This window comes from Saccopteryx leptura, chromosome 5 (assembly GCF_036850995.1).
Source record: "Saccopteryx leptura isolate mSacLep1 chromosome 5, mSacLep1_pri_phased_curated, whole genome shotgun sequence".
NCBI lineage: Eukaryota > Metazoa > Chordata > Mammalia > Chiroptera > Emballonuridae > Saccopteryx > Saccopteryx leptura.
In genome coordinates this window covers 35,555,367-35,581,163 of record NC_089507.1, presented here as the reverse complement: position 1 = coordinate 35,581,163, position 25,797 = coordinate 35,555,367, and the positions used below count along the sequence as shown (strand labels likewise).

At 36.6% G+C, this 25,797-nt stretch overlaps 1 protein-coding gene across 3 annotated transcripts in view; it reads right to left on the bottom strand.

Annotated features, from left to right (window-relative positions):
- The window catches only part of SLAIN2 (SLAIN motif family member 2), an 82,284-nt gene that overhangs the window by 9,190 nt on the left and 47,297 nt on the right, over window positions 1–25,797 (bottom strand). For 2 of the 3 annotated variants that reach the window (XM_066387740.1, XM_066387737.1), the window contains one exon: window positions 23,980–24,057. The exons of the other annotated variant lie outside the window; for it this stretch is intronic. In XM_066387740.1, coding sequence (XP_066243837.1) covers window positions 23,980–24,057 — 78 coding nt within the window. The remainder of the gene's footprint in view (window positions 1–23,979; window positions 24,058–25,797) is intronic. 3 annotated transcript variants of the gene reach the window in all.

Here is a 25,797-nt window from a genome sequence, read left to right as displayed (position 1 = left end):
ACCACACCAAGAAACATCATGATTAAATTTCTAAAACTAAGTAATAAATATAAAAAGCTTAAAGGACCTTTTATTAAAAAAATTTATTAATTGATTTTAGAGGAAGAGGAAGGGGAGAGAGAGAGAAACATCAATCCAACAATCCATGCATGCATTCAATGGTTGTTGATTCTTGTATGTGCCCTGACTGGGGACTAAACCCATAAACCTAGCATATCAGGAGGGTGCTCTAACCCAGTGGTCCCCAACCTTTTTTGGGCCATGGACAGGTTTAATGTCAGAAAATATTTTCAGGGACCAGCCTTTAGGGTGGGACGGATAAATGTATGTATCATGTGACTGAGATAAGCGTCAAGAGTGAGTCTTAGATGTAACAGAGGGAATCTAGTCATTTTAAAAAAATAAAACATCGTTCAGACTTAAATATAAATAAAATGGAAATAATGTAAGTTATTTATTCTTTCTCTGCGGACTGGTACCAAACGGCCCAAGGACCGGTACCGGTCCACAACCCGGGGGCTGGGGACCACTGCTCTAACCAACTGAGCTACCTGGCCAGGGCGAAACCCTCCCTCCCTCCCTCCCTCCCTCCCTCCCTCCTTCCTTCCTTCCCTCCCTCCCTCCTTCTGTCCCTCCCTGGGGCCTGGACCTGCTCCTTCCAGTACCGACTCCAGAAAAGCCATCTTCAGTCCTAACTTTTACCACAATTAAGAACCTTTCAATGAGGATTTTGTTTTGGTGGGGACATAGGTTTCAGACAGTAAGTTTCAGAGGAGGATCATGAGCTCCAAAGAGTAATTATTAGCAAAAGTCTGGGGAGCTGGAGATAGATGGAAATGAGGTCAGACTAAGAGATACACCAAGACAACGTGAATGACAATCTGGTAGATGAGGGATGATTGAGGAGTCCTAGGCTTCCTTCTTTTGGTGACTGATGAAAAGTGTATGGTGAAATTAGACAGACTATATTGATGAAGCTGAGAGTGTTTCATTTCTACATGACCGCCTTATAAATATTGGAATAGATCTATAATATTTTGACTTAGTCAAATCTTATCTTAAAAATAAGATTTGTAAAAAGCGTCTTTCCCTGTGGAAAAACTTCTGACCACCATTTTACTATTAATAGTTATACCAGAAAACCAGTTATCTCCTGACAATTTAATTTTTTATTAATTTTAGAGAGAGGGAGGAGGGGAGGAGGGGAGGAGGAGGGGAGAGAGAGAAATAAACATAGATTTGTTGTTCCACTATACTTATTCATTCATTGGCTGATTCTTGTACGTGTCCTGACTGGGTATTGAACCCACAACCTTGGCATATCGGGAGGATATTCTAACCAACTGAGCTATCCAGTCAGGGCCTTACCTAAATTATTTTTGAATGTAAATCTCAGACTTCCAATTGAAGGCATGTGAATAGATTTATTTTTCCCTATTTCTCTCACTAAGTATAATTTAAAACCTTGGGCATTATGTATAAATCAGACATAAAAAGATTCTTAAAAGTAGAGAGAAGAAAGATCAAGCAGGGACCTTGCACCCAAGGGATAACATGGCAATGAGTTCCCACAGTTTTCTTTTTGCCTTATGTATCCCAGACTAGAGTTGAAGAAGCTGGCAATGCAGAAAAGCCACTGGGTTTGATAGACCAAAAAAGCCTGCTCTCTCTATCCAAAGGACCAGAAAAGAAAACTTTTAAATGATAACTGTTCTACTCCAGCCAGATACCACATAAAAAATAAAAACTGTGGCTCTACTCCCACCCATACTAGCAAAGGCCAGTGGGAAGCCCAGACTTCTATCTTTGTAAGGCTTACCAAGGCACCACAAAACCCTCTCCAGGCAGGAGCTCAGAGAGGGTAGCAATGAGGTGATCTTGCTTCGCCCCTTGGGTTGGTGTGGGAGGAGGTAGCGGAGAGTCAGGACTTTCATGATTGCTTGTGGAAACAAAAGCAACCCCACCACAGTGTAAGTGGAGACAATGTGGGGAACCAGAACTCTTACCTCTGCCCAGCTGGTCCCTCTGCCTTGGGTGTCAACAGAGACAGCGTAGAGAACCTGAGCTTCTATTACCTCCCATCAGTAATGAAATGCCCCTGCCCCATCCACTAAATGCCTAAGTAGTATCAGAGAAAGACATAAAAAAAGAAGGCTCAAGTAAGATCCAGAACATAATACAAAAGTGTCCAGATTTCAAAAACAACTCATCATACCAAGAAATTCGAATATCTGAAACTGAATAAAAAATATATAACAGATACACGCTAACACCATGATGACAGAGATGTTAGAATTACCTGAAAAAGATTTTAAAGTTGTGATGACAAACTTTATAAAACTGCTTAAATGCCTGACCAGGCAGTGGCACAATGGATAGAGTGTAGGACTGGGATGTGGAGGACCCAGGCCGAGGTCACCAGTTTGAGCGTGGGCTCATCTGGTTTGGGCAAAGCTCACCAGCTTGGACCCAAGGTTGTTGGCTCGAGCAAGGGGTTACTTGGTCTGCTGAAGGCCTGCGGTCAAGGCACATATGAGAAAGCAATCAATGAACAACTAAGGTGTTGCAACAAGAAACTGATGATTGATGCTTCTCATCTCTCTCCGTTCCTATCTGTCTGTCCCTATCTATCCCTCTCTCTGTCCCTGTAAAAAAAAAAAAATCAGTAGTAACCTGAAATAGACTGTGATAAACTAAAATACATAATGCGTACTGAAATCCCTACAGCATATTGAAAAATGACTAAGATTAACACTGAGTTAAAAAAAACACAAAACTGCTTAAATGTCTAATTCTGAAGACTTGAAAAAAAAAGTCTCAGCAAAAAACAGAAGATGTAAAGAAGAATGAAATAAAAAATTTTAAACAGAAAAATATATTAATCAAAATAACTCAATGAATGGGCTCAACAGCAAACTGGAAGGAATCAGTGAGCTGGAAGACAGAACAAAAGAAATTACCCAATCTGAACAACAGCGAGAAAATGGACTGAAAACAAACAAACAAACGAACAGCAAACAAAACAAAACAGAGCTTCATGCACCTGTGGGGCTATAACAAAAGAATTAACACACATATCATCAGTCATGAAAGGAAAGGAAAAAGAAAGGACGAAAAGTATATTGAAAAATGACTAAACATTTCCCACATGCACCAAAGGACATAAACCCACAGATTCAGAAATCTTAAAAAACACCAAAAAGATAAATCTAAAGAAATTCATGCCAAAGCACATCACAGTCAAACTTTTGAAAACTAAAGACAGGAAATGAGAGAGAGAAATAACATCTAATTTACAGGGGAAGAAGAATTCTAACCGTGATAGATTTCTCATCACAATCCATACAAGAGAGAATTGGCACAATGCTTTTCAAGAGTTGCAAGAAAAGAAATGTCAACCCAGAATTCTAGACTCAGAGAAAATATTCTATAATGGGGGGAAATCAAGACATTCTTAGACAAAAGAAAATCAAGAGAATTTGTGGCAAGTAGACTTACCCTGAAAGAATAGCTAAAGAAGTTCTCTAAACAGAAAGAAGATGGTTAAAAGAAGGAAACTTGGAATATCAGAAAGGAAGAAAGAACAGGGTAAGCAAAAATATGGGCAACCATAATAGGAATTTCCTTTCTTTGAATTTTCAAAATTACATTTAAAGGTTGAAAAATAATTTTAACACTGATATGGTTGGAAATATATGGATAAATTTAAGACAATTATAAGCGGGACAAGATAAAGGGACATGAAGAAGGTAAGGACTATACTGCTTGACTTGAACTGGTAAAATAATGACACCAATAGACTGTGATATATATATACACATATATGACAAATTATGTATACACAGTGTAATGCAATGCAACCACTACAATAACTGTGTAATTATAAAACATTATGTCAAAATGAAATCTAAAGAATGTTCAAATAATACATGGGAACCAGGAAATAAAAAAGAGAAATAAAAACCAAATAGAAAACAACATACAAATGAGAGACCTGAGCATATCAGTAATTACATGAAATATAAATGGTCTAGCTACAACAATTATAGGACAGAGATTTGACAGATTGCATTATAAAACATGGCCTACTTTCATGCCATCTACAAGAAACTCACTTCAAAAAAACAATATAGGGAAGTTGAAAGTAAAAGGATGAAATAAAATATCATGCACACAATATTAAAGGAAAGCATGGGTGGCTATAGTAGTATCAAATAATGAAAAATAAAATTACCAAGGACAAAGGGAAGTAATATATAATCATAACAGGATCAAACTACCAACAAGACATGACAATCCTATATGTAAAATATGTGAAGGAAAAACATAGAACTGAAAGGAGAAATAAACAAATCACAATTAGTTGAGATTTCAACATTCCCCTTTCAACAACTGACAGAACTAAACAGAAAATCAGTCAGGATGTGGAAGAACGCAACACCATCATCAACCGCAGGATCTAAAATTGACATTTATAGAACAGTCCACTCAATAATAGCAGAATACACATTCTTTACAAGTGCCTACAGAATATACACCAAGACAGACTGTATCTTGGGCCATAAAGCAAACTTCAAAAATTTAAAAATAACTGAAGATATAAAGAATACTTTCTCTGCCTGGCCTATGGTGGCACAGTGGATAGATCATTGACCTGGGATGCTGAGGTTGCCGGTTCGAAACCCTGGGCTTGCCTGGTCAAGGCACATATGACAAGCAACCAATGAACAACTAAAGTAAAGCAACTATGAGTTGATACTTCTCACTTTACCTACCCCTCTGTAAAATCAATAAATGAAATCTTAAAAAAATACTTTCTTTGATCATAATACAAACTATAAATAAATAATTAAAAAGTAACAGAAAAATCATTTGAAAAATAAATACTCTTCTCAATGGAAAATTTAAAATACATGGAACTGAATAAAAATTAAAATCATAACTTGTGGGTCGTAATTAGAAAGAAAAAGAGTCTTAAGTTAATAAGCACCTACTTCAAACACTCAGAAAAAACAGAGGAAAAACAAGCAGAAGGAAATAATAAAGAACAGGAATCAATAAAATTGAATACAGGAAAATAAAGGGGAAAAAAATGAACAAGAGCTACTTCTTTCAAAAAACCTTAAAATTGACAAGCCTGCCCAAGAAAAAAAGAGAAAGAAACCAATGACCAATATCACCAATGAAGTGGGAGATTACTACAGATGCTGAAGACATCCAAGGATCATAAGGGACTACTGTACTATGAACATCCTACAGACATTAATTTGACAACTAAGATGAAATCAAAACACACAAACTGCTACAACTCATCTGATATGTAAAAGATCAGTTGAATGGCCAAAAAGTTATTAAGGAAATTAATTTTGTAATTTAAAAACTCTCCAAAAAAGAAATCTCCATGCCTAGATGGTTTCACTGGGAAATTCGGTCAAATGTTCAAAGAATTAATGCCGATTCTAGATATTCTCTATCAGACAGAGAGGAGAAAACACATTTCTATTTATTTTATCAAGCTAGTATTACCTTGATATCAAAACTAGAAAAAGTATCAAAAAAGAAAACTATACACCAACATCCCTTATGAATACAGACATAAAACTCCTTAACAAAAAATTAGCAAATAGAAGTGATATACTTACCATGACTGAAATTTATTCCAGGATGCAAAGTTGGTTCAATATTTGAAAATCAATTAGTGTAATTGACCACAATAAAGGGTAAAGTAAAATCAAATGATCATATTTTTTTTGTAAAAAAAAAAGCATCTGACAATATTCAATACATTCATGATAAAAATTATCAAAAAAATAGGAATGAGGACCTTCAATTTGATAAAGAGCATTTGCAAAAAAAAGTCTACAGGTAACATTATAGTTAATGATGAAAGACTAAATGATTCCAAGATTCAGAACAAGGCAATGACATGCTCTCACCACTGTTGTTCAATATACTGCTGGAAGTTCCAGATAATAAGCAAGAAAATAAAATAAAAGGCATATGGGTTAGAAAGAAAGAAATTGTATCTATGATTATTTACACAGAAAACCCCAAGGAATCTATAAAAAAACTTCTAGAAATATTCAGTTCAAAAATGTCATAGGACAGAAGATGAACATACAAAAATTAACTGTATTTCTAAATACCAGCAATCATGTACAGAAATCAAAATAAAAATGTAATAGCATTTGCATTGTTCCCCAAAAAGAGAAAAAAATATTTAGATGCATATTTAAACAAAATAACTTCAGCAAATATAGTTTAGGTACAAAGAGCAAATGAGTAAAAATCTGTGGATAAATTGTTGGTAAATGTAAAACATTACAAATTGTAAGGCATATCATATCCAGGCCTTCCTTATCTAGAGAATATGGAGCCGTCTTTCAGCCTTCTGCCGCTGCATTCTCTGGAAAGATAGTCAACAGCGTCACTCAGGAAGTCTCCTAAGTTGCCCTTATAAATTAACTAAAATACGTAAATTAAGTAAATTAGACTCTATTGCCCAAATTAATTATGAAAATAGGTTATAATTTCTCTTTATTTATTTTGGATATCGAGAATTACACTTGAATCAAGGCATAAAATAAAGTGTAATGTGCTCTGAGCAAGAATTAGAACTCTATTTATAAAACTGACATATGACTAAGAATGCTAACCTTAGTGTCTAAGTGAAGTTAACTCTAAAATGCAACTGTGGATGAAATGAGGATTTATATTTTAAAATATACATTTTTGTCTTTTAATAAATAATTAAAAACCTTAAGTTTGTTTTCTAATTAAGGTTTAGATAATTCAGCAGGCACTTAACTCTGAAATGGGAGAAACAGCGTAAATTATATACTCTTTTTAGCTTGATATTCATTTAAATGAAATGTTTTATAAATATATCCTACATTTAATATAAAATTACACACTACAAGTGACTGTCTTTACAGTGATATGTCCACCAAAGTATAAATGACATTGTGTAATTTTAAAAATATGTAAATATCTAATACTGTATACATATATAGTTTGCAATAAAAATATATATATCTAACACAGGCCAGCATGACTAATAGGGAGAATAGCATTCATTAAAATACATATGACTTTCAATCATTTAACAAATAGAGAATAAGGACAAAATACTTCCTTGTCAACTAACCCTTACTATATTACATCATTCCAGTTACTCAAATGGTCTATGCACCATCACTGGCAGTTAACATGCTACTGACAGAACGACTTAAAAATTAGTTCTAGTTAAGACCACAGAGATGAAGTAAATGTGATCACTACGAAGTTAAAATCCTTGTTAACAGTTACTAGTGACTACTTAATCCTTTCTCTGTACAGAGAAGGAAAATTGCCACAATCAGAGGTCAACGGAGCAAATACACAGAACTTGATACCAGGTCTCTGATTCCCAGATTGGTATTCTTTACTGGAGACCAAGAGAAACACCTCTGGGAGTAGACAGAAATTAAATGTTATTTTTACCATTTTAATTTTCAATTAGACTCAGAAAATTTATTTATGAGGCTACAATCCTAAGCAGGTTTCTTTCTTCTTTTCTTTTTTTTTGAGAGGAGAAAAGATAGTGAGACAGACTCCTGCATGTACTCCCACAGGGATCCACCTGGCAACCCTGTTTGGGGCTGATGCTTGGACCAACTGAGCTATCCTCAGCACCTCAGTACTGTCAAGGTCGACACTCGAATCAATCGAGCCACTGCAGGAGGGAAAGAGGGAGAGAAGGGGGAGAGCGAGGGGGAGAAAAGCAGGTGGTCACTTCTCCCATGTTCCCTGACCAGGAATCGAACCTGGGATGTCCATATGCCGGGCTGACGCTCTATCCACTGAGCCACTGGCCAGGGCCAACTAGGCAGGTTCCAAACCACTGACTTGTATACTTAAAAATGATAAATTTTAAATGTGGGGGAGAGGGATAAAAAAAAAAGACATATTACCATTCGCAACAGCACAGGTGGACCTAGAGGGTAACTGAAATAAGCCAGTCAAAGAAAGACAAACACCATATGATTTCATTTATATGTGGAGTCTAAAGAACAAAATAAATGAACATGCAAAACTGAAACCAACTCAGCTCCTTCACCCGTCTCTCTCTTTCTCTCTCTCCTTCTCTCTCTCCTCTCTAAAATGAATAAATAAAATTAAAAAAAAAACAAAAAACTGAAACCAACTCATTGAGAACTGACTGATGGCTGTGGGGGTAGGGCGGGGGTAAGGGGACTTGGTGAAAATGTAAAGGGTTTGAGAAGTACATATTGATTATTACAAAATAGTCACAGGGATGTAAAGTAGTACAGCATAGGGAAGATAAGTCAGTAAATTCTAATAACTGTATGGTGCCAGGTGGGTATAAAATACTGGGGGGAACACTTAGTAAAGTATGACTGTCTAACTACTATGATGTATATCTGAAAATAATACAAAATAGTACTAAATATTAAGTGTAACTGAAAAATAAAAAATAATATAAAAGTAGGGGAGGGGAATAAAGGCAAGAAATCTCAAAATAAACAAGCATATTTTTAAACAGTTCCCCAAAACAACAGAAGAGAGAGCTATAGAGTGACAAAATTAGAAAATCTTATATTAAGCACTCTTTTTAAATGTTTAGAAAAATAAATTCCACAGAAAAACAAGCAACAGAAAAGAATGGAGGCCAAATATGTTATTATAAGAAAAAAGAGAAACAAAATAACACTTTGTTGAAGATCATTAAAAAGACATTTCTGTCAGTTGATCCATGAGCTTAACCTGAGCAACTGAAGGTTCCTCACTCCGTCTTTAGAATGGGATTCCGTTCGCCTTTCCCGCTCCCAGAACTTGCTCCAAGGATACAGCCTTGAGACAGAAATGCGGGTATAGATTAACCTAGTTAAGGCCTCCTGTGCACGTGACTGAGCCCAATTAAGGACTCTATATAAACTTTTAAGATATCTGGCAGTCAGGTGTGGCTATCTACTTATCTTGCAGTCACTGGAGACCAGCCTCATAAGTATGTTCCCTTGCTTATTAAACCTGCCACCTACCAATCCGGGTGGTCTGACTCTTTCTTCAGTCTCTCTCTGCCCTCTACATAAGGGATCCAAGCTCACGAGGAGGTTGTGAACCAACACACTTTTCTATTAATGATGCAACCTTGTCAGAAATCATATCCACCATGCATACACACATACAAAAAGATGAAAATTCAAATCTAGTATTTCAAATTTAAAATATATTTAAAAAAATTAGATGAGATGAAATAACATCACAAATCAGCATAAGAAACACTAAAAAATAAAGTGAAGAAACAGAGAATTAGACATAATATGAGTAATTTTAAAATAGAATCTAAGGCAGAAGGAATGCGACTCATCACACATAACAGATTATACTTTAAGAGAAACAGACAATGAAAAGAAACTTTTATAGAACAGGAATAAAGTAAGAAAGATGAAAAAGTTTAAAGAGAAGGCAACAGATACAGAAGATGGGCAAAGGACATTTAACCTGTGCTAACAGGAGTCACCACAAAAAAACAAAACAAACAAAGAACAAACAAAAAAAGCCAAAGCCAGAGAACAATAGTAAAAAACAGTAATTTAAAATAACTTGCCTAAAATTTAAAAACATTTTTAACTCTATACTAAAAAAACGTATCTGGGGAAATCAACTTAGAATGGCCAACATGAAGACATATTCTCATAAAGTGAGCATACAGGAAAAGAAAACATCCTTTGGAGATCCAGATAAAAGACCACATGACTGTAACATTTATTACTGACAAAAATGGACTAATATATTTAAGATATTCCCAGAAAGAAAATGTGAGCCAAAGGTTTCATATATAGAAAATGACCTTCAAAAATGAAAACAGCAGGCCTGGCCAGCTGGCTCAGTGAATAAAGCATTGACATGGTGCACTGAGATCACAGGTTCAATCCCCAGTCAGGGCACATATAAGGAGCAACCAATGAGTACATAGCTAAATGGAACTACAAAGTTGATGCTTCTCTCTTGTTTTCTCTCATGCAAAAACTATGAAAATGGACACTGTTCCCGTAACTCCTTCTTGAGGAACCTACTAGACAGTGAGTTTCAAACACGGAATATAATTAGTGAGACAATAACATACAGACTGACGGTAAGTATCCACTATATATAAATGTAGAGCTAAGACTAAATAAGTCGTATAAAAAAAGGTATGCAAGAGCTATTTAACCTAACAATGTAGATACAGTATAATTAAAAAAAAAAGCAAGCATATGCAAGAAGTTATTTTTCTTTTTAACTTTGATTTTAATTTGAGCTTACATCTCTCCCTCTCCACCACCCCCGTGTTCCCCTTGATATCCCTCTGACTCTTTCCCCCAACACCCTCCCCCCTTCCCTTCAGGATTTGCTGTCCTGCTCTCTATAATGCTGTGTTATGTATATATAATTTCACCAAATCCTTCTCTTCTCTGATCCCATCCTCTCATCCCCTTTCCCTCTGGTCCCTTTGATCCTGCCTCTATTCCGTTCCTCAGTTCATTGTTCATTGGATTCCTCAAATAAGTGAGGTCATATGATATTTTTCATTCTCTGCCTGGCTTATTTCACTTAACATAATAGTTTCCAGGTCCATCCATGTTGTCGCAAAAGGTAAGATTTCCTTCTTTTTCATGGCCGCATAATATTCCACTGTGTATATGTACCACAGCTTTTTAATCCACTCATTCACTGACGGACACTGGGCTGTTTCCAGATCTTGGCTATTGTGAACAATGCTGCCATAAACACGGGAGTACATTTCTTCTTTTGAATCAGTGATCTGGTGTTCTTAGGATATATTCCTAAAAGTGGGATGGTTGGGTCAAAAGGCAGTTCCATTTAAAAAATTTTTTTAAATTAATTTATTGTGTTTACATAGATTCTAATGTCACCCGTGTTCCCCAGTACATACACCGTCTCCCTCCCCGTAACACCCTCCCCCGTTCCCTCCAGGATTTGCTTTTCTGCTCTTGTCCCATCCTATCACTCTGTCATCCCCTTTCCCTTTGTCTGCTTTCCTTCTGGATCCTTTGATCCTGCCTGTCTCTATTCTGCTCCTCAGTTCATATTCGTCGGATTCCTCATGAGTGAGGTCATATGATACTTTTCTTTCTCTGCCTGGCTTATTTCACTAACATAATAGTTTCCAGTTCCATCCATGTTGTCGCAGAAAATATTTCCTTTTTCATGGCCCCATAGTATTCCATCGTGTATATGTACCACTGCTTTTTAATCCAATCGTCCACTGACAAACACTTGGGCTGTTTCCAGGTCTTGGCAATTGTAAACAATGCTGCCATAAACATGGGGGTGCATTTCTCCTTTTCAAACTGTGCTATGGTATTCTCGGGGTATATTCCTAAAAGTGGGATGGCTGGGTCAAAAGGCAGTTCGATTTTTAATTTTTTGAGGAATCTCCATACTGTTTTCCACAGTGGCTGCACCAGTCTGCATTCCCACCAGCAGTGCAGGAGGGTTCCCTTTTCTCTACAGCCGTGCCAGTACTTATTCAGTGTTGTTTTGTTAATGAGCGCCATTCTTATTGGTGTGAGGTGATATCTCATTCTGGTTTTAATTTGCATTTCTCTAATGATAGTGATGTTGAACATTTTTTTCATCTGCCTATTGGCCATCTGTATGTCCTCTTTGGAGAAGTGTCTATCCATTTCTTTTGCCCATTTTTTGATTGGATTGTTTATCTTCTTGGTGCTAAGTTTTACAAGTTCTTTATAAATTTTGGTTGTTAACCCCTTAGCAGACGTATTGTCAAGTATGTTCTCCCATTGTGTGGTTTGTCTTTTTATTTTGTTCATATTGTCTTTAGCTGTGCAAAAGCTTTTTAGTTTGATATAGTCCCATTTGCTCATCCTGTCCTTTATTTCACTAGTCCATGGAGATAAATCAGCAAATATATTGCTGCGAGAGATGTCGGAGAGCTTACTGCTTATGTTTTCTTCTAAGATGCCTATGGTTTTATGACTTACATTTAAGTCTTTTATCCATTTTTAGTTTATTTCTGTGAATGGTGTAAGTTGGTGGTCTAGTTTCACTTTTTTGCAGGTAGCTGTCCAATTTTTACAACACCATTTGTTAAAGAGACTATCTTTACTCCATTGTATGCTCTTATCTCCTTTGTCAAATACCAATTGTCCATATATGTGTGGGTTTATTTCTGGGTTCTCTGTTGTTCCATTGATCTATATGCCTGTTCTTATGCTAGTACCAGGCTGTTTTGAGTATGATGGCCTTGTAGTATAACTTGATATCAGGAAGTGAGATACCACCCACTTTATTCTTCCTTTTCAAGATTGCTGAGGCTATTCGTGTTCTTTTCTGGTTCCATATAATTATTTGGAATATTTGTTCTATATCTTTGAAGTATGTCATTGGTATTTTAATAGGAATTGCACTGAATTTATAAATTGCTTTGGGTAATTCAGACATTTTAGTGATGGTTATTCTTCCTATCCATGAGCATGGTATATGCTTCCACTTTTTGTATCTTCCTTGATTTCTTTTATGAATGTTTTGGAATTTTCCAAGTATAGGTCTTTAACCTCCTTGATTAAATTTACTCCTAGGTATTTTATTTTTTTTTGTTGCAATAGTGAAGGAGATTGTTTTCTAAATTTCTTTCAGACAGTTCATTGTTGGTGATTAAAAATGCCTCTGATTTCTGAGTATTAATTTTATATCCTGCCACCTTACTGAATTAATTTATCAGATCCAGTAGTTTTTTGAATGAGACTTTAGGGTTTTCTATGTACAGCATCATATCATCAGTATCATTTGGATGCCTTTTACTTCTTCTTCTTGTCTGATTGCTATGGCTAGGACTTCCAGAACTATGTTGAATAAGAGTGGTGAAAGGGGCACCCTTGCCTTTTTCCTGATATTAAGAGGATTGCTTTTAATTTTTGCCCATTGAGTATGATGTTAGCTGTGGGTTTGTCATAGATGGCCTTTATCATGTTGCGGTATGTTCCCTGTATTCCCACTCTACTGAGAGTTTTGATCATAAATGGGTGCTGGATTTCATCAAATGCTTTTTCTGCATCTATTAATATTATCATGTGATTTTTTTCCTTCCTTTTATTTATGTGATAAATCACATTGATTGACTTCTGAATATTGTACCAGTTTTGCCTCCCCAGAATAAATCCCACTTGATCATGATGTATGGTTTTTTTCATGTATTCAGTTTGCTAATATTTTGTTGAGAATTTTAGCATCTAAATTCATCAGGGATATTGGCCTATAGTTTTCTTTCTTTGTATTGTCTTTGCCTGGTTTTGGAATCAGAATAATGCTTGCCTCATAAAAGTAGGTTGGAAGTCTTCCATCTTCTTAAATTTTTTGAAATAGCTTGAGAAGGATAGGAATTAGTTCTTCTTTGAATATTTGGAAGAATTTGCCTGTGAAGCCATCTGGTCCAGGGCTTTTGTTAGGAGGTTTTTGATAACTGTTTCAATCTCATTTGTTATAAATGGTCTGTTTAGGTTTTCTGATTCTTCCATATTGATTTTTGAAAGATTTTATGTTTCAAGGAATTTGTCCATTTCATCTAGGTGGTCTAATTTTTTGGCATACAGTTCTTCATAGTAGTTTCTTACAATCCTTTGTATTTCTGCTATGTCAGTTGTTACTTTTCCACTCTCATTTCTCATTTTATTTATTTGAGTCCTCTTTTTTCTTGGTGAGTCTGATTAAAGGTTCATCATATTGTTTACTTTTCAAAGAACCAGCTCTTGGTTTCATTGATCCCCTGTATTGGTTTTTTTTTAGTCTCTACATCATTTATTTCTGCTCTGATCTTTATTATTTTCTTCCTTCTACTTCCTCTGGGCTTTTACTTGCTGTTTTTTTTCTAGTTCTTTTAGATGCAGGGTTAAGTTGTTTATTTGAGCTTTTTCTTGCTTCTTAAGGTATTCCAGTAATGCTATGAACTTCCCTCTCAGGACTGCTTTTGCAGTGTCCCATAAATTGAGTTGTTCATTTTAATTTGTTTCAAGGAAATTTTTTATTTCTTCCTTGATCTCATTGTTGACTCATTCATTACTTAATAACATGCTATTTAGTTTCCAAGTGTTTGTTTTTTAGTTTTCCTATTGTAGTTGATTTCTAGTTTCATGTCATTATGATCACAGAAGATGCTTGATATGATTTCAATCTTCTTAAATTTATTGAAACTCGTTTTGAGTCCTAACATGTGGTCTATCCGAGAGAAGGTACCATAAGCACTTGAAAAGAATGTATTCTGCTGCTTTAGGGTGAAAGGTTCTGAAGATATCTATTAAATCCAGTTGATCTAGTGTGTCCTTTAAGTCTGCTGTTTCTTTGTTAATTTCCTTTCTTGAGGATCTATTCAGTGACATTAGTGGGGTATTGAAATCCAATACTATTATAGTATTGCTGTTAATATCACCCTTTATGTCCATCAAAATTTGCTTTATATATTTAGGTGCTCCTATATTAGGTGCATAGATATTTATAATGGTTATACCTTCCTGTTGGGTTGCTCCCTTTATCATTATGTAGTGATCTTCTTTATCCCTTACTCTATATAGCCTTTATTTTAAAGTCTATTTTGTGAGATATAAGTATTGCTACCTCAGCTTTTTTTTTTTTGTTTCTATTTGCATGAAATATTTTTTTCCATCCTTTAACTTTCAGTCTATATGTATCTTTTGTTTTGAGGTGGGTCTCTTGTAGACAGCATATGTTCGGGTCCTGTTTTCTTATCCATTTAGCTACCCTATGTCTTTTGATTGGAGCATTTAATCCATTTACATTTAAGGTTATTATTGATATGTAGTTGTTTATTGCCATTTTATTCTTTAAATCTACATTCCTCTTTTACTAGATATTTTAGCCCCTTTGTTCTGTTTACAACACACCCCTTAACATTTCTTGCAGTATTGGTTTGGCTGTAATGAATTCCTTGAGTTTTTTTTTTGTTTTTTTTTTTTTTTGTCTGGGAAGCTTTTTTTTCTTCTTCAGTTTTAAACAATAGCCTTTCTGGATAAAGAAGTCTTGGTTGTAGGCTCTTGTTCTGTATTACTTTAAATATTTCTTGCCATTCACTTCTGGCCTCAAGTTGCTTCTGTTGAAAAGTCAGATGTCATCCCTATGGGGGCTCCTTTGTTGGTGACTGACTGCTTTTCTCTTGCAGCTTTTAGTATTCTTTCTTTATCTCTTAGCTTTGGTATTTTAATATGATGTGTCTAGGTTTAGGTCTCTTTGGGTTCCATTTTAAGGAGATACTCTGTGCTTCTCGAACTTGTGTGACTTTTTCCTGCATCAATTTAGGGAATTTTTCAGCTATGATTTCTTCAATCTGGTTCTCTATCCCTTGTTCTTTCTCGTCTCCTTTAGTAACCCCTATTATGTGGATGTTGTTTCTTTTCATGTTGTCGCAGAGCTCTCTTAGAGTTTCTTCAGACTTTTTGATCCTCTTTTCTTTTTGCTGTTCTGCTTCCGTGCTTTCGCATATCTTGTTCTCTAAATTGCTGATTTGATCCTCTGCTTCATCCAACCTGTTTTAATTCCTTCTAGCGTAGTTTTCATTTCTGATATTGTGTTTATCATGATTCTTTTTTTGATTTCAATGTCCTTTTTGATATCTGCCATTTCTTTGTTTAGATGCTCATTTTGTCCATCTATTGTTGCTCTAAGATCCTTGAGCATCCTAACAATCATTATTCTAAACTCTGCATCTGGTATCTTGCTTATTTTCATTTCACTCAGCTCTTTTTCTGGGGATTTCTTGTGTTGATTCATTTAAATTGCATTTCTGTCTTCCCATTTTGTCTCTGTATAGACTGCTTCTTTGGATGTGTTGTTTGTGTAGCTGAGTATAGGGTTGGTGTTGTCTGCCTCTAGCTTTCAGCTGTGTTGTTTCTAGATTTTCTTGGGTTGGCTTCTGTTTATAATCTACTGTAGGCTACTTGTCTGCTGCTATTGCTCTTTTTGCTGTTTGTGACAGCCTTTTCTATGCCTTAGCTGGGTCAGGTGTTAGAAGCCTTTCCTTAAGATACCACTCCAACTAAGGTTGTTAGGTCCTGAGCTCATGTTCTCCGTATCTGGCTGCTGGATGTACCAGCCCTGGCCCTCCTTGGCCAGAACCTGGTGCAGACCAGTGGGGGTCACTGCTTTTGACTGGTCCTTTGTAACCTTCTTGGAGCTACAGGCAATCCAGAATTTGTAGCTGCCTCTGCTGGGCCCTGATGCCGTTGTAAATATCAGCTGCACTCCCAGTCTGGCTTTTATCTACTCTTGGCCAGTGTGTGTGGCCTCTCTATTCCTTAAGTGTGGCCTTTCCACTGACCCTCCGCTTCCTCCTTCTCTTGGACACTCAGGCACTGGCGCGGGCTCGTGGGCTGCTCTGCGGGTGCAGGGGACTCCTCCCCTGCTGGGCTTGCTCCCCTGCCGCCGCGTGGGATGCCTGACTGGGCTCCTCCCCCATCTGCCGCACAGGCCAAGTGCCAGTCGCTACTGCAGCCTGGCCCTCCTGCTCTTCGGAGGGTACTCAGCAGGTTGGGGGGGGGGCTGTGTAGCCCAGACTTCAGCACTCAAAACCTGTGTCCCTGATGCGCCCCCTGCTTCTAAGTGTCTCTCTGCACTGACCGAAGCAGAAAAGCCTCTGGTTGGTGGGGTAATTGCTTCCCTTTTCTGGCTTATTGGAGGAATGGTCATTTAGGTTTGGGGAGTGACCCAGTACAGAGGTCAGGGTGGTTGTCCTCAGTCTCTTCCTGTGCCCCCAAGACTACACTCTCCTTTCGCAACTTCAGTCCTCTCAGCGCTTCTCGCTCCTGGAGCCCCGGGTAAGTGGCTGTGAATGAAGTTTTCTGTGCAGTCCCTTTAAGATAGAGCCTAGGTCTGAGAGTTGTGTTTCCCTCTCGCAAATAGTGACCCAGCTCTTCTTTCAGCTAAATACTATCCATATGCCTCCTCTAGTCTCTGGTGCTCCAGGCTGGGGTTCCGGTCTTGTGGCTGAGGACCCACAATTCTCCAGGCAACCCACCCCACCATGAGAGACTCTCTGGGCCACCTCTCACTCTTGGGAGTGGGTCAGCCCTTTCCATGTCTCCGCCTTTCCTACCAGCTCAGTGTGGTTCCTTTGGTGATGCTTGGTTATAGATTCTTCTTAGTTTAGTCCAAAGTTGATTCTTCAAGGTGACTGTTCCTAAGTTAGGTTGTAATCCACTTTGGTTTTGGGAGGTGGGAGTTGTAACGTCCACCTACTCCGTCCCATTTTCCCTCTCTTGCAAGAAGTTTTATAAACTGTTTTTGGTCATCATAATGTCTGGTTATTATGCTAATGGTACCCCCAAAAGATTTTGTATGTAACATGGAATGAAACAAAGTTTTAAATGTTATTCTAATTCTGTGTTGCTGAGACATAGGATTCTTAGAACAGAATAAAGGAGATGTAAGTTTAAAAAGGTTAAATAATTACCCCTGAGCACGTGGATCTGAATAGGAAGTAACAGCATAAACTCACTGACAGTCACACTTAACAAAATACACAAACACAAATCTACACATATATTTACTATCTCTAGCAACTAAAATGACCTAGAAACAATGACCAGCCAGTAGCAATGAGCATAGCTAAAAACCCAGATTATGGTTTTGAAATAGCATTTCCTACCCCTTCAAAAAGCCAGGACTTTTTGGAGAAATAACTAAATCTAGGACTATGGCAAAAAAATGTAAAAGATGAGCATATCCTGTCATACTGGTTAACAAGAAGTTATCAAACACTACTCGGCTGTGTCAAAAAGACTGAAAGCCAACTTGAAGCTTTCAACAAAGTTGAAAAAAATTCCGGGATGATTTGAAAAACAAACAAAAAGTTTAAATCTGTAAGTTCAGAATAGTGTATGCCTAAGAAAAATATCAGTCAGCTTTGGAGGATAATAACTTGCCAATATTTTTTGTAAACTAGTAAATAGAAAGAACATGCATTTATTCGAAATTTTCTAATGAAATGGTGCCATTGGGTGAGCAAAGAATAAGAAAAGGTTGCTTTTCATACAGTATTTTGACAATGAAAAAAAATGGTTAGAATTGGAATGATCCAATTCTGCAATAGAGTAGCCCCTGCCCCCTCCAAAGTTTTGCTTTTCACAGCTTCAGTTACCTGTGGTCCTAAAATATTAAGTGGCAAATTCCAGAAATAATATTAAATGGCAAATTCTAGAGATAAACAATTCATAAGTTTTAAGTTACACACCATTCTGAGTAGTATGATGAAAGTTCGCATTGTCCCATTCTGTCTCACCTGGCACATGAATCACCCCCTTGTCCAGTGTACCCATGCTGCGTATGCTACTCACTTGTCAGTTACTTCGCACTGTCCCATTCTGTCTCACCTGGCACATGAATCACCCCCTTGTCCAGTGTACCCATGCTGTGTATGCTACTTACTTGTCAGTTACTTACTTGTCTTGGTTATTAGAGTAAGAGAACACATCCACGTAACTTTCATTAAAGTGTATTGTTATAATTATTTTATTAGTTATTGTTAATCTCTCACTGTGCCTAATTTGTAAATTAAACTTTATCATTGGCATGTACATGTAGGAATAAACATAGTGTATATATAGGGTTTAGTCCTACCCACAGTTTCAGACATCCACTGTGAATCCTGAACCATATCCCCCAAAGATAAGGGAAAACTACTGTACCTCATGAAGTAATAAGACTGTTAACATAGGCAGTTAGTTAGTTATTTAGGGAGAAAAAGGTAATTGAGAGCAGTAAAAATATTCGAGTTTAATAAAACTTGGAAAGCCTGTTTCAGTAGGAAACTGCAACATCCCATTTAGTTTAATTTACTAGAAGGCTAAAAAATTCATAGGCCCAACTGCACATTTCAGGAATCCACTGTGTCCTTAGAAGTTCATTGTACCCTCAGACTTCTAGCTTCAGGTTTGGCAGGAGTTTCGCACTGCTGGTCCAATGCTGGGGGAAGCAAGGGGAAAATCCTCCTATTTTAGGACATGCATGCACAATGCAAGTCAAAATTAAACAGAAGGTACAAAACACAAGGCAAAAACAAGATTGGTTAAGGGGAGAAAAGCTAGTCCTTCTCAGTCCAAAAAAGTTAACTAAGGGGTAACAGAGATCCAGTCCTTTTTTGCTCTTCTCTTTTCTTCCTGCTGAGAGAAACACACTACCCACACTGCAGCCATACTGTGTGGGCTGACAGCCGGGTAATCTCCCAAGTACAGGCTTTGAGCAACTGCTAGACTGGACTGAGCTTTGATATAGGCTAAACCATGGCACAGAATATCTGGACTTTGACCTTTAGACGGGGCTTAATGAAGACAAGACTGGACTTTTCCCTCAGCAAGACAGATGGAGCTAAGACACTGGGGATTTGTGAACAACCTTCTCTTTCAACTCTGAATAAATCTTACTGCAATAGCCTAAGCTTCTCCAAATGTGGATTTTATAAAATGCTTTTTATACAAAACTGTATATGAACCCCACGAGAACCGGCACCCTAAACACTCTCAAAATACAATGAGTTAAAGCAGTAAAGGGCCACTATCACCATTAGCTCCTCCTTAGGTACCTTTCTGTCTAAATACAATAAAAGTACATTTATACATTTTAATTTGTCCTGATCTCTTTATTAATTTTTTCTAACTAGTTTTCATTTTTTTTCCTCTTGACTTGGTGAGGTCTCTACCCTGTTTACCTCCACTTCACACTGAGTTCCCAACAACTGGGAATGAATGTTTCTTCATCAAAGCAGTTTGGTCACTTCTACGAAGCCTTAAAAACACACAATGGAGTCTTTTCCTCAAACAGAAGGATGAGCTGAAGAAGCAAGAAGAAAACTCAACAAGGAATGTATTCAGCCTTTCATGAGTTAGTGGCATGATTTTGTTCATTCAACAAATATTCAACATGTGTCTCTTCGTGCCAGAAAACATAGTTTGCTGACTCTCTTCCCATCTTTAAACTCCAGCTACTACTAATTGCAATTAAATAAAAGTGACCATATTTTTACTTGTTAAAGGAACTATTTTCTTCTTCATCCCATGATCCTGGAAGCCCTTATAATAAGTACATCAGCCTGGCCTGTGGTGGCACAGTGGATAGAGCATCAACCTGGAACACTGAGGCCACCGGTTTGAAACCCTAGACTTGCCCAGTCAAGGCACAAAGAACAAGCAACAAGCAATCAATGAGCAACTAAAGTGAAGCAACTATGAGTTGATACTTCTTGCTCTCCCCTCACTCACCTCTTTCTATAAAATCAATAAATAAATCTTAACAACAAAAAAAATAAGCACATCAGCTTTCTAGAAAATGTTATAGGCTTGTTCTCAGAATGGGACAATTGACTTATGGGACAATTCCACTATCTAGTCCATGCTTCTTTATTAGACAGGTTTAACATGCCAAAGGTACTTAGAATGAACACATGGCCTCTGAATCCTGTCTATCTTACATTCTAAAAGAACAGATAATCCCATGGTCCAATGCACACCCTTTCTCAAAGTCTAGATATGAGGAGAAATTAGAAAACCCATTTGGTCTTAGATCCAAGAGGTGTTCTCCAATTCAGCTTTAAGCTAATTCAGTAGCTAAGCTAACTAGTTAAGTCCTACCACATACCCGTGTCTATTTTTCAACTGGTTTACAACTTACAATGTAAAATGATCATCCCCAAACCACAACACCAACCAGAAAACATGAGAGTCTCGATTAAGTTAAATAAGTAACAGATTAAACAAAATGAAACAAAACAGAACAGCAAAACCAAACACACACACACACAAACTTCTCTCACTTTACTAAATTAACTACTAGACAACTAGAGTACCAGGAATTGAGACAATCTTGTCTTATGAAGTGTGGGCAGTTTCGTGGCTCAGAGCTACAAAAATTATGTAACGTCTATAGGCACATTTTAAAAAATCAGCCAGAAGTTATAATCTTTTTAATCTAATAAAAAGCAACATAAAATCTTCTAAGTAAAAATTTATAACTATTTAAACATACCCGATCCTAAAACACAGAATAAAGCAGCTTAGCAGAAACATACAACACATAAAATTTATGTAAACTTAAAATCTTTTTTTTTGTTGTTGTTGTTTTTTTTTTTTTTGGTATTTTTCTGAAGTTGGAAACGGGGAGGCAGTCAGATAGACTCCCGCATGCGCCTGACCGGGATCCACCAGGCACGCCCACCAGGGGGCGATGCTCTGCCCATCTGGGGTGTCGCTCTGTTGCAACCAGAGCCATTCTAGTGCCCGAGGCAGAGGCCATGGAGCCATCCTCAGCGCCCGGGCCAACTTTTGCTCCAATGAAGCCTTGGCTGTGGGAGGGGAAGAGAGAGACAGAGAGGAAGGAGAGGGGAGGGGTGGAGAAGCAGATGGGTGCTTCTCCTGTGTGCCCTGGCCGGGAATCAAACCCAGGACTCCTGCATGCCAGGCCGATGCTCTACCACTGAGCCAACTGGCCAGGGCAAATCCTCTTTTTTATTGTTGTATTGGAATCTCTTGGTGTTTTAGACACCACAATCCTTTCATGCCTATCTACTTTCACCCACCTCTCACACCTAGAAGTACTGGAAAGAAAAGAAAGAAAAGAACAAAAGAAAGAAAAAAAAGAAAGAAAAGAAAAAGAAAACAAAGGAAGATAGACAGAAAGGGAAAGGAAAGGAAAGAAAGGAAGAAGGAAGGGGTGAACGAGGGAGGGGGAGACAGAGAAATAAAGAGAAAGAAAAAAAGAAAGAAAAGAAAGAAAGAGAGAGAAAGAAAGAGAGAGAGAGAGAGAAAGAAAGAAAAAGAAAGAAAGAAAGAAAGAAAGAAAGAAAGAAAGAAAGAAAGAAAGAAAGAAGAAAGAAAAAAAAAAAAGAAAGGAGAGAAAGAAAGAAAAGCTAGTCAAGGTCCTCAAATAATTTCTCTAAGGATCCTTTTCTATAATGATCCCTAATAAGTCAGCTTTTCCATCAAAAGAACGTATTTTATCCAGTCTAATTTCTGACAGTAGTACCAAAAAATATCTGTACTGGAGGTCTCTGATCAACTTCTTATATTCAAAACACAAACATTCACACATCCAAATTTTTATTTGACTATTCTCTTTCCTTCAGATTCTATTATCTAAAATGATTTCCTTTAATTATACTTAATCTACCAACTCACTGCTAAAACTTTTGCATCAATGAACTTGCTAAAATATCTATTTCTGTACTTATATATAACTATATTAATAAAATCTTTTCAACAAAGCAAATCTCAAACCTCCTCTTTCCAAATACTGTCCTTTAGTGCTTTACTCTCATATAACTATCATTCACTGAGTTCTGAAGTGATCAGGAAATCTACATGTCCAGGATAAGAGAAATATTTTTTCTTATTGCCTATAATTTGTTCTGTCCCATTGCCTCTGAGGATTCTATTCATTCTTATTATTGCTAGTCTATTCCAGTGGTGTTCAAAGTGTATGCCAGGGCGCACTGGTGCGCCATAGAAGATTTTCAGGTGTGTCCTATGGTATTCCAGAAAAATCTGTGCCTGTTGGGGACCAAAAAGCCAACAGGGTTTTGGAAGTTTAGATTTTTGGAGGACAGAGGTGTGGAGAATTGGCTGTAAGCTGACAGTCTGCCCAATCCCCCACACCTTACTTGCCTGATTAGGCTGCAAAAGGCTGTTAAGCTGTGGTGCTGGATTGTTTACACTACCCCCCATGTTCTCCAGAAAGACTGGAGGCAAGTTTCTTCTATCCTGTTTGGTGTAAAGTTAAGATGATATGTATGGTGGGGAGTTTCTGCATTCAACACAAGAGTAAAAAGAGAGAAATTCTTCAATATATTGATGAGGAAATGAGAGTTTGCCTTTCAAATATATGCCCAAACATTGAAGAAATCACTAGGATACATTAGGCTCATGTTTTTCATAAACACAAGGATGAAAAAACTTAACACATTCACGCCGGGACCTGCCGAATTTACTAAAGCTTACTAAGAATGTATCGATATATATAAAAAGATAACTTTTTTGTCGTTTTTTAATTTTTTTAACCCCTATTTTTTTAATGAATTCTAAAAAACATAACTCAAAAAAAGTAACATAAAAATGTTTTTTAATGTCAGAATAAATTGAATTTTGTCATATTTATTTTGTTTAATTACCATAAAAGCACACTTGGACTTTATATTTTTTTCTTTAATATTTGACTCAATTATTATAACATATTTCTCAGAAATTTGTATATAGTGCATCTACAATTATTTTTAGGATTTTAAATGCGTCCCCACTTCAAAAAGTTTGAGAACCACTGGTCTATTCTATCCCATGCTTTCTCCCAATTTTGCATCTTTCTAGCTGCCGCCCATACACCCAATCTCTTGGAACCAGTGAGATAGCTTTGGTGTCCAACCTTCATATATTTCTTCAACTTTCAGTTTTTATAAAAGCTACCTGTCTGTAACTATTTCAGACAATATCAGTTAACCTCAACAACTTGTAACGGAATGTCAATCTAATAATGTGAAGATATTCCCATTTCATTCTACACAAAGGGAAATCCAAAAGTCAAAGTCAGAAAAAAAAACCATTACATACAGAAGGTCTGTCATTTAGTTCAATTTAAAGATTTATTGGTTTATCTAACATTAAGTTAAAACAATGACTTTTAACAAAGCTTTAATTTTAGGTTAGTTCGAAAAAGATAAATTTTCTAACATTAAATTTATTCCCTTTAGAATAGCATCCTGATACATACCTCTGTAGAAAATGAGTTTCTTCTGGATTTATCCAAGTAACAGAGGATGAATCAACATTATTTTATTATTATTATCATTAAAATAAAAGACTAAAATGTGCCCTATAGACATCAATGATTTAGGACGTCAAAAGGTATAAGATTTAATTAATTTGACCATTTGCTAAAATTTAAAACTTAGTGAGAGGCTGTAGTTACCTCTTTTTGTAGATGAAGTTTGAAGCAACTGTTTGGCTTTGAGGGAAGTACGAGGCAAATTTTTCAGCCTTTGCGAAGCTGTTGAGAAATAAGCAACTGTAATATTTGCCTGGAAGAACAAGATAAAGGCTATATCTTCTATAAACTTGAATATTGTAATACAAACTTGAAAATTTATCAAGAAACAGAAACCATAAGGTCATATGTTAGAATCCTAGAAGCAAAGGCTTTTAAAGTGATGCTTAGTAAATTAAGTTGGAAAGTAAAGGAGATGAAAATCTTAGTACAAAGTGCATACTTTCAGAAATAGTTTCTTGTAGATGAGAAAATCTATGATATGTAAACTGATCAAAATATCAAAGAGAAAACAAACCACCAGCAAACATGCTACAGACGCAAAGAACAGAAAGCTAATTAGGTAAAAGTGATGAACACAAGCACACACAGAGAACAAAATAAACATAGTACTTGTTCAATGCAAAAAAAGCGGACTTTGGCAAAGCGGCTATTTTAGATGAATTGCCCTAACATGAAACAGTAATCCCCATACTCAAAAAGAAGAAGAAAACTCAGAACCAGGCAGGTCCTCAAGGAAGTCACAATCTAGTCCCTTCCACATGTTCAACATCATCTCGTTGAATACAACTAATTTGTACTTCAGACTTTGGTAGGAAAGTATCTGGGCTGTGCACATATGCATATGGGGTGGGTGGTGTATGTGTGTGTGTGGCGGTTGAAGGGTTTGGAGGAGTCAGAGCATCTGCTTTTTAAAGTGATCGAGGAGTTCTAAGCTTTTTTCAAAATTTCTAAACTATTAATTGCAACGAAACTCTCAAAACTGGCAGGTAAGCAGCAGCCAGAGCCATCCACAGTTAAAGGTCACTACAGTTCCAATAAGATGATGAGTCCCACACCTACTAGTGTAGGCACCTACTTATGTGGCTTTAAAATTTCACCCAATCAATCTGAAAGGTGGACTTCATATACCTCTACGCCACCTATCCATATCTCACCCCCATATATATATATTTATATATATATATATATATATATATATATATATATATATATATGAAGGGAGAGAAGAAGGGAGGGAGGGAGAGCAAGAGCGAGAGAAAAGGAGAGAGAGAAAGGGAGAGAGAGAGAAAGGAAGAGAGAGATAGAAGGAGTAATAGGGAAAGAGGGAGAGAGGCAGACAGGGAGGGAGAGTCCACAACCCATAAATCTGGTCAGAGTATAAATAATCATTGGGTTGAGAAAGGGAAACTTGATAAATCATCAAAAAAATTAATAATTTCTCTTTTCCTCTATTGCTTAACACTATCAATGCTTTACAATAGTAAACATTTAAAAAAAGTAAATGTATTTGATTAAAATTTTTACAGCATTCTACATACTACTGTAGCTATATTTTATGCCAACTTAAAATATTGCCATGCAGAGTAGCAAAAAAGTCTTCAACCCTAAAAAAATTAATTTTATATTGAATTATATCTACCCTACAGAAATACAGGATGCTAATCATCACTGAATAGTCTTCATTCATATATGCTGTCAGCCCTTTATATATTTTTTTATTCATGTAATCATTCTTTCTTTCTTTCAAATAATTACTTTATTTCTGATATATTTCAGGGACAATGGACTCAGTAGTTAACTCGAGACACAGTTCCTACTTACATGGAACTAACATTCTAGAAAAGGAGACACAGATAATAAACAAAGAGTAAAATAAGTATACAACCTGCCAGATGGAGAAAATTAAGTAGAAAAGGGGGATAGGACATAGGAGATTTAAGTTACAATTCATAGTAGGGA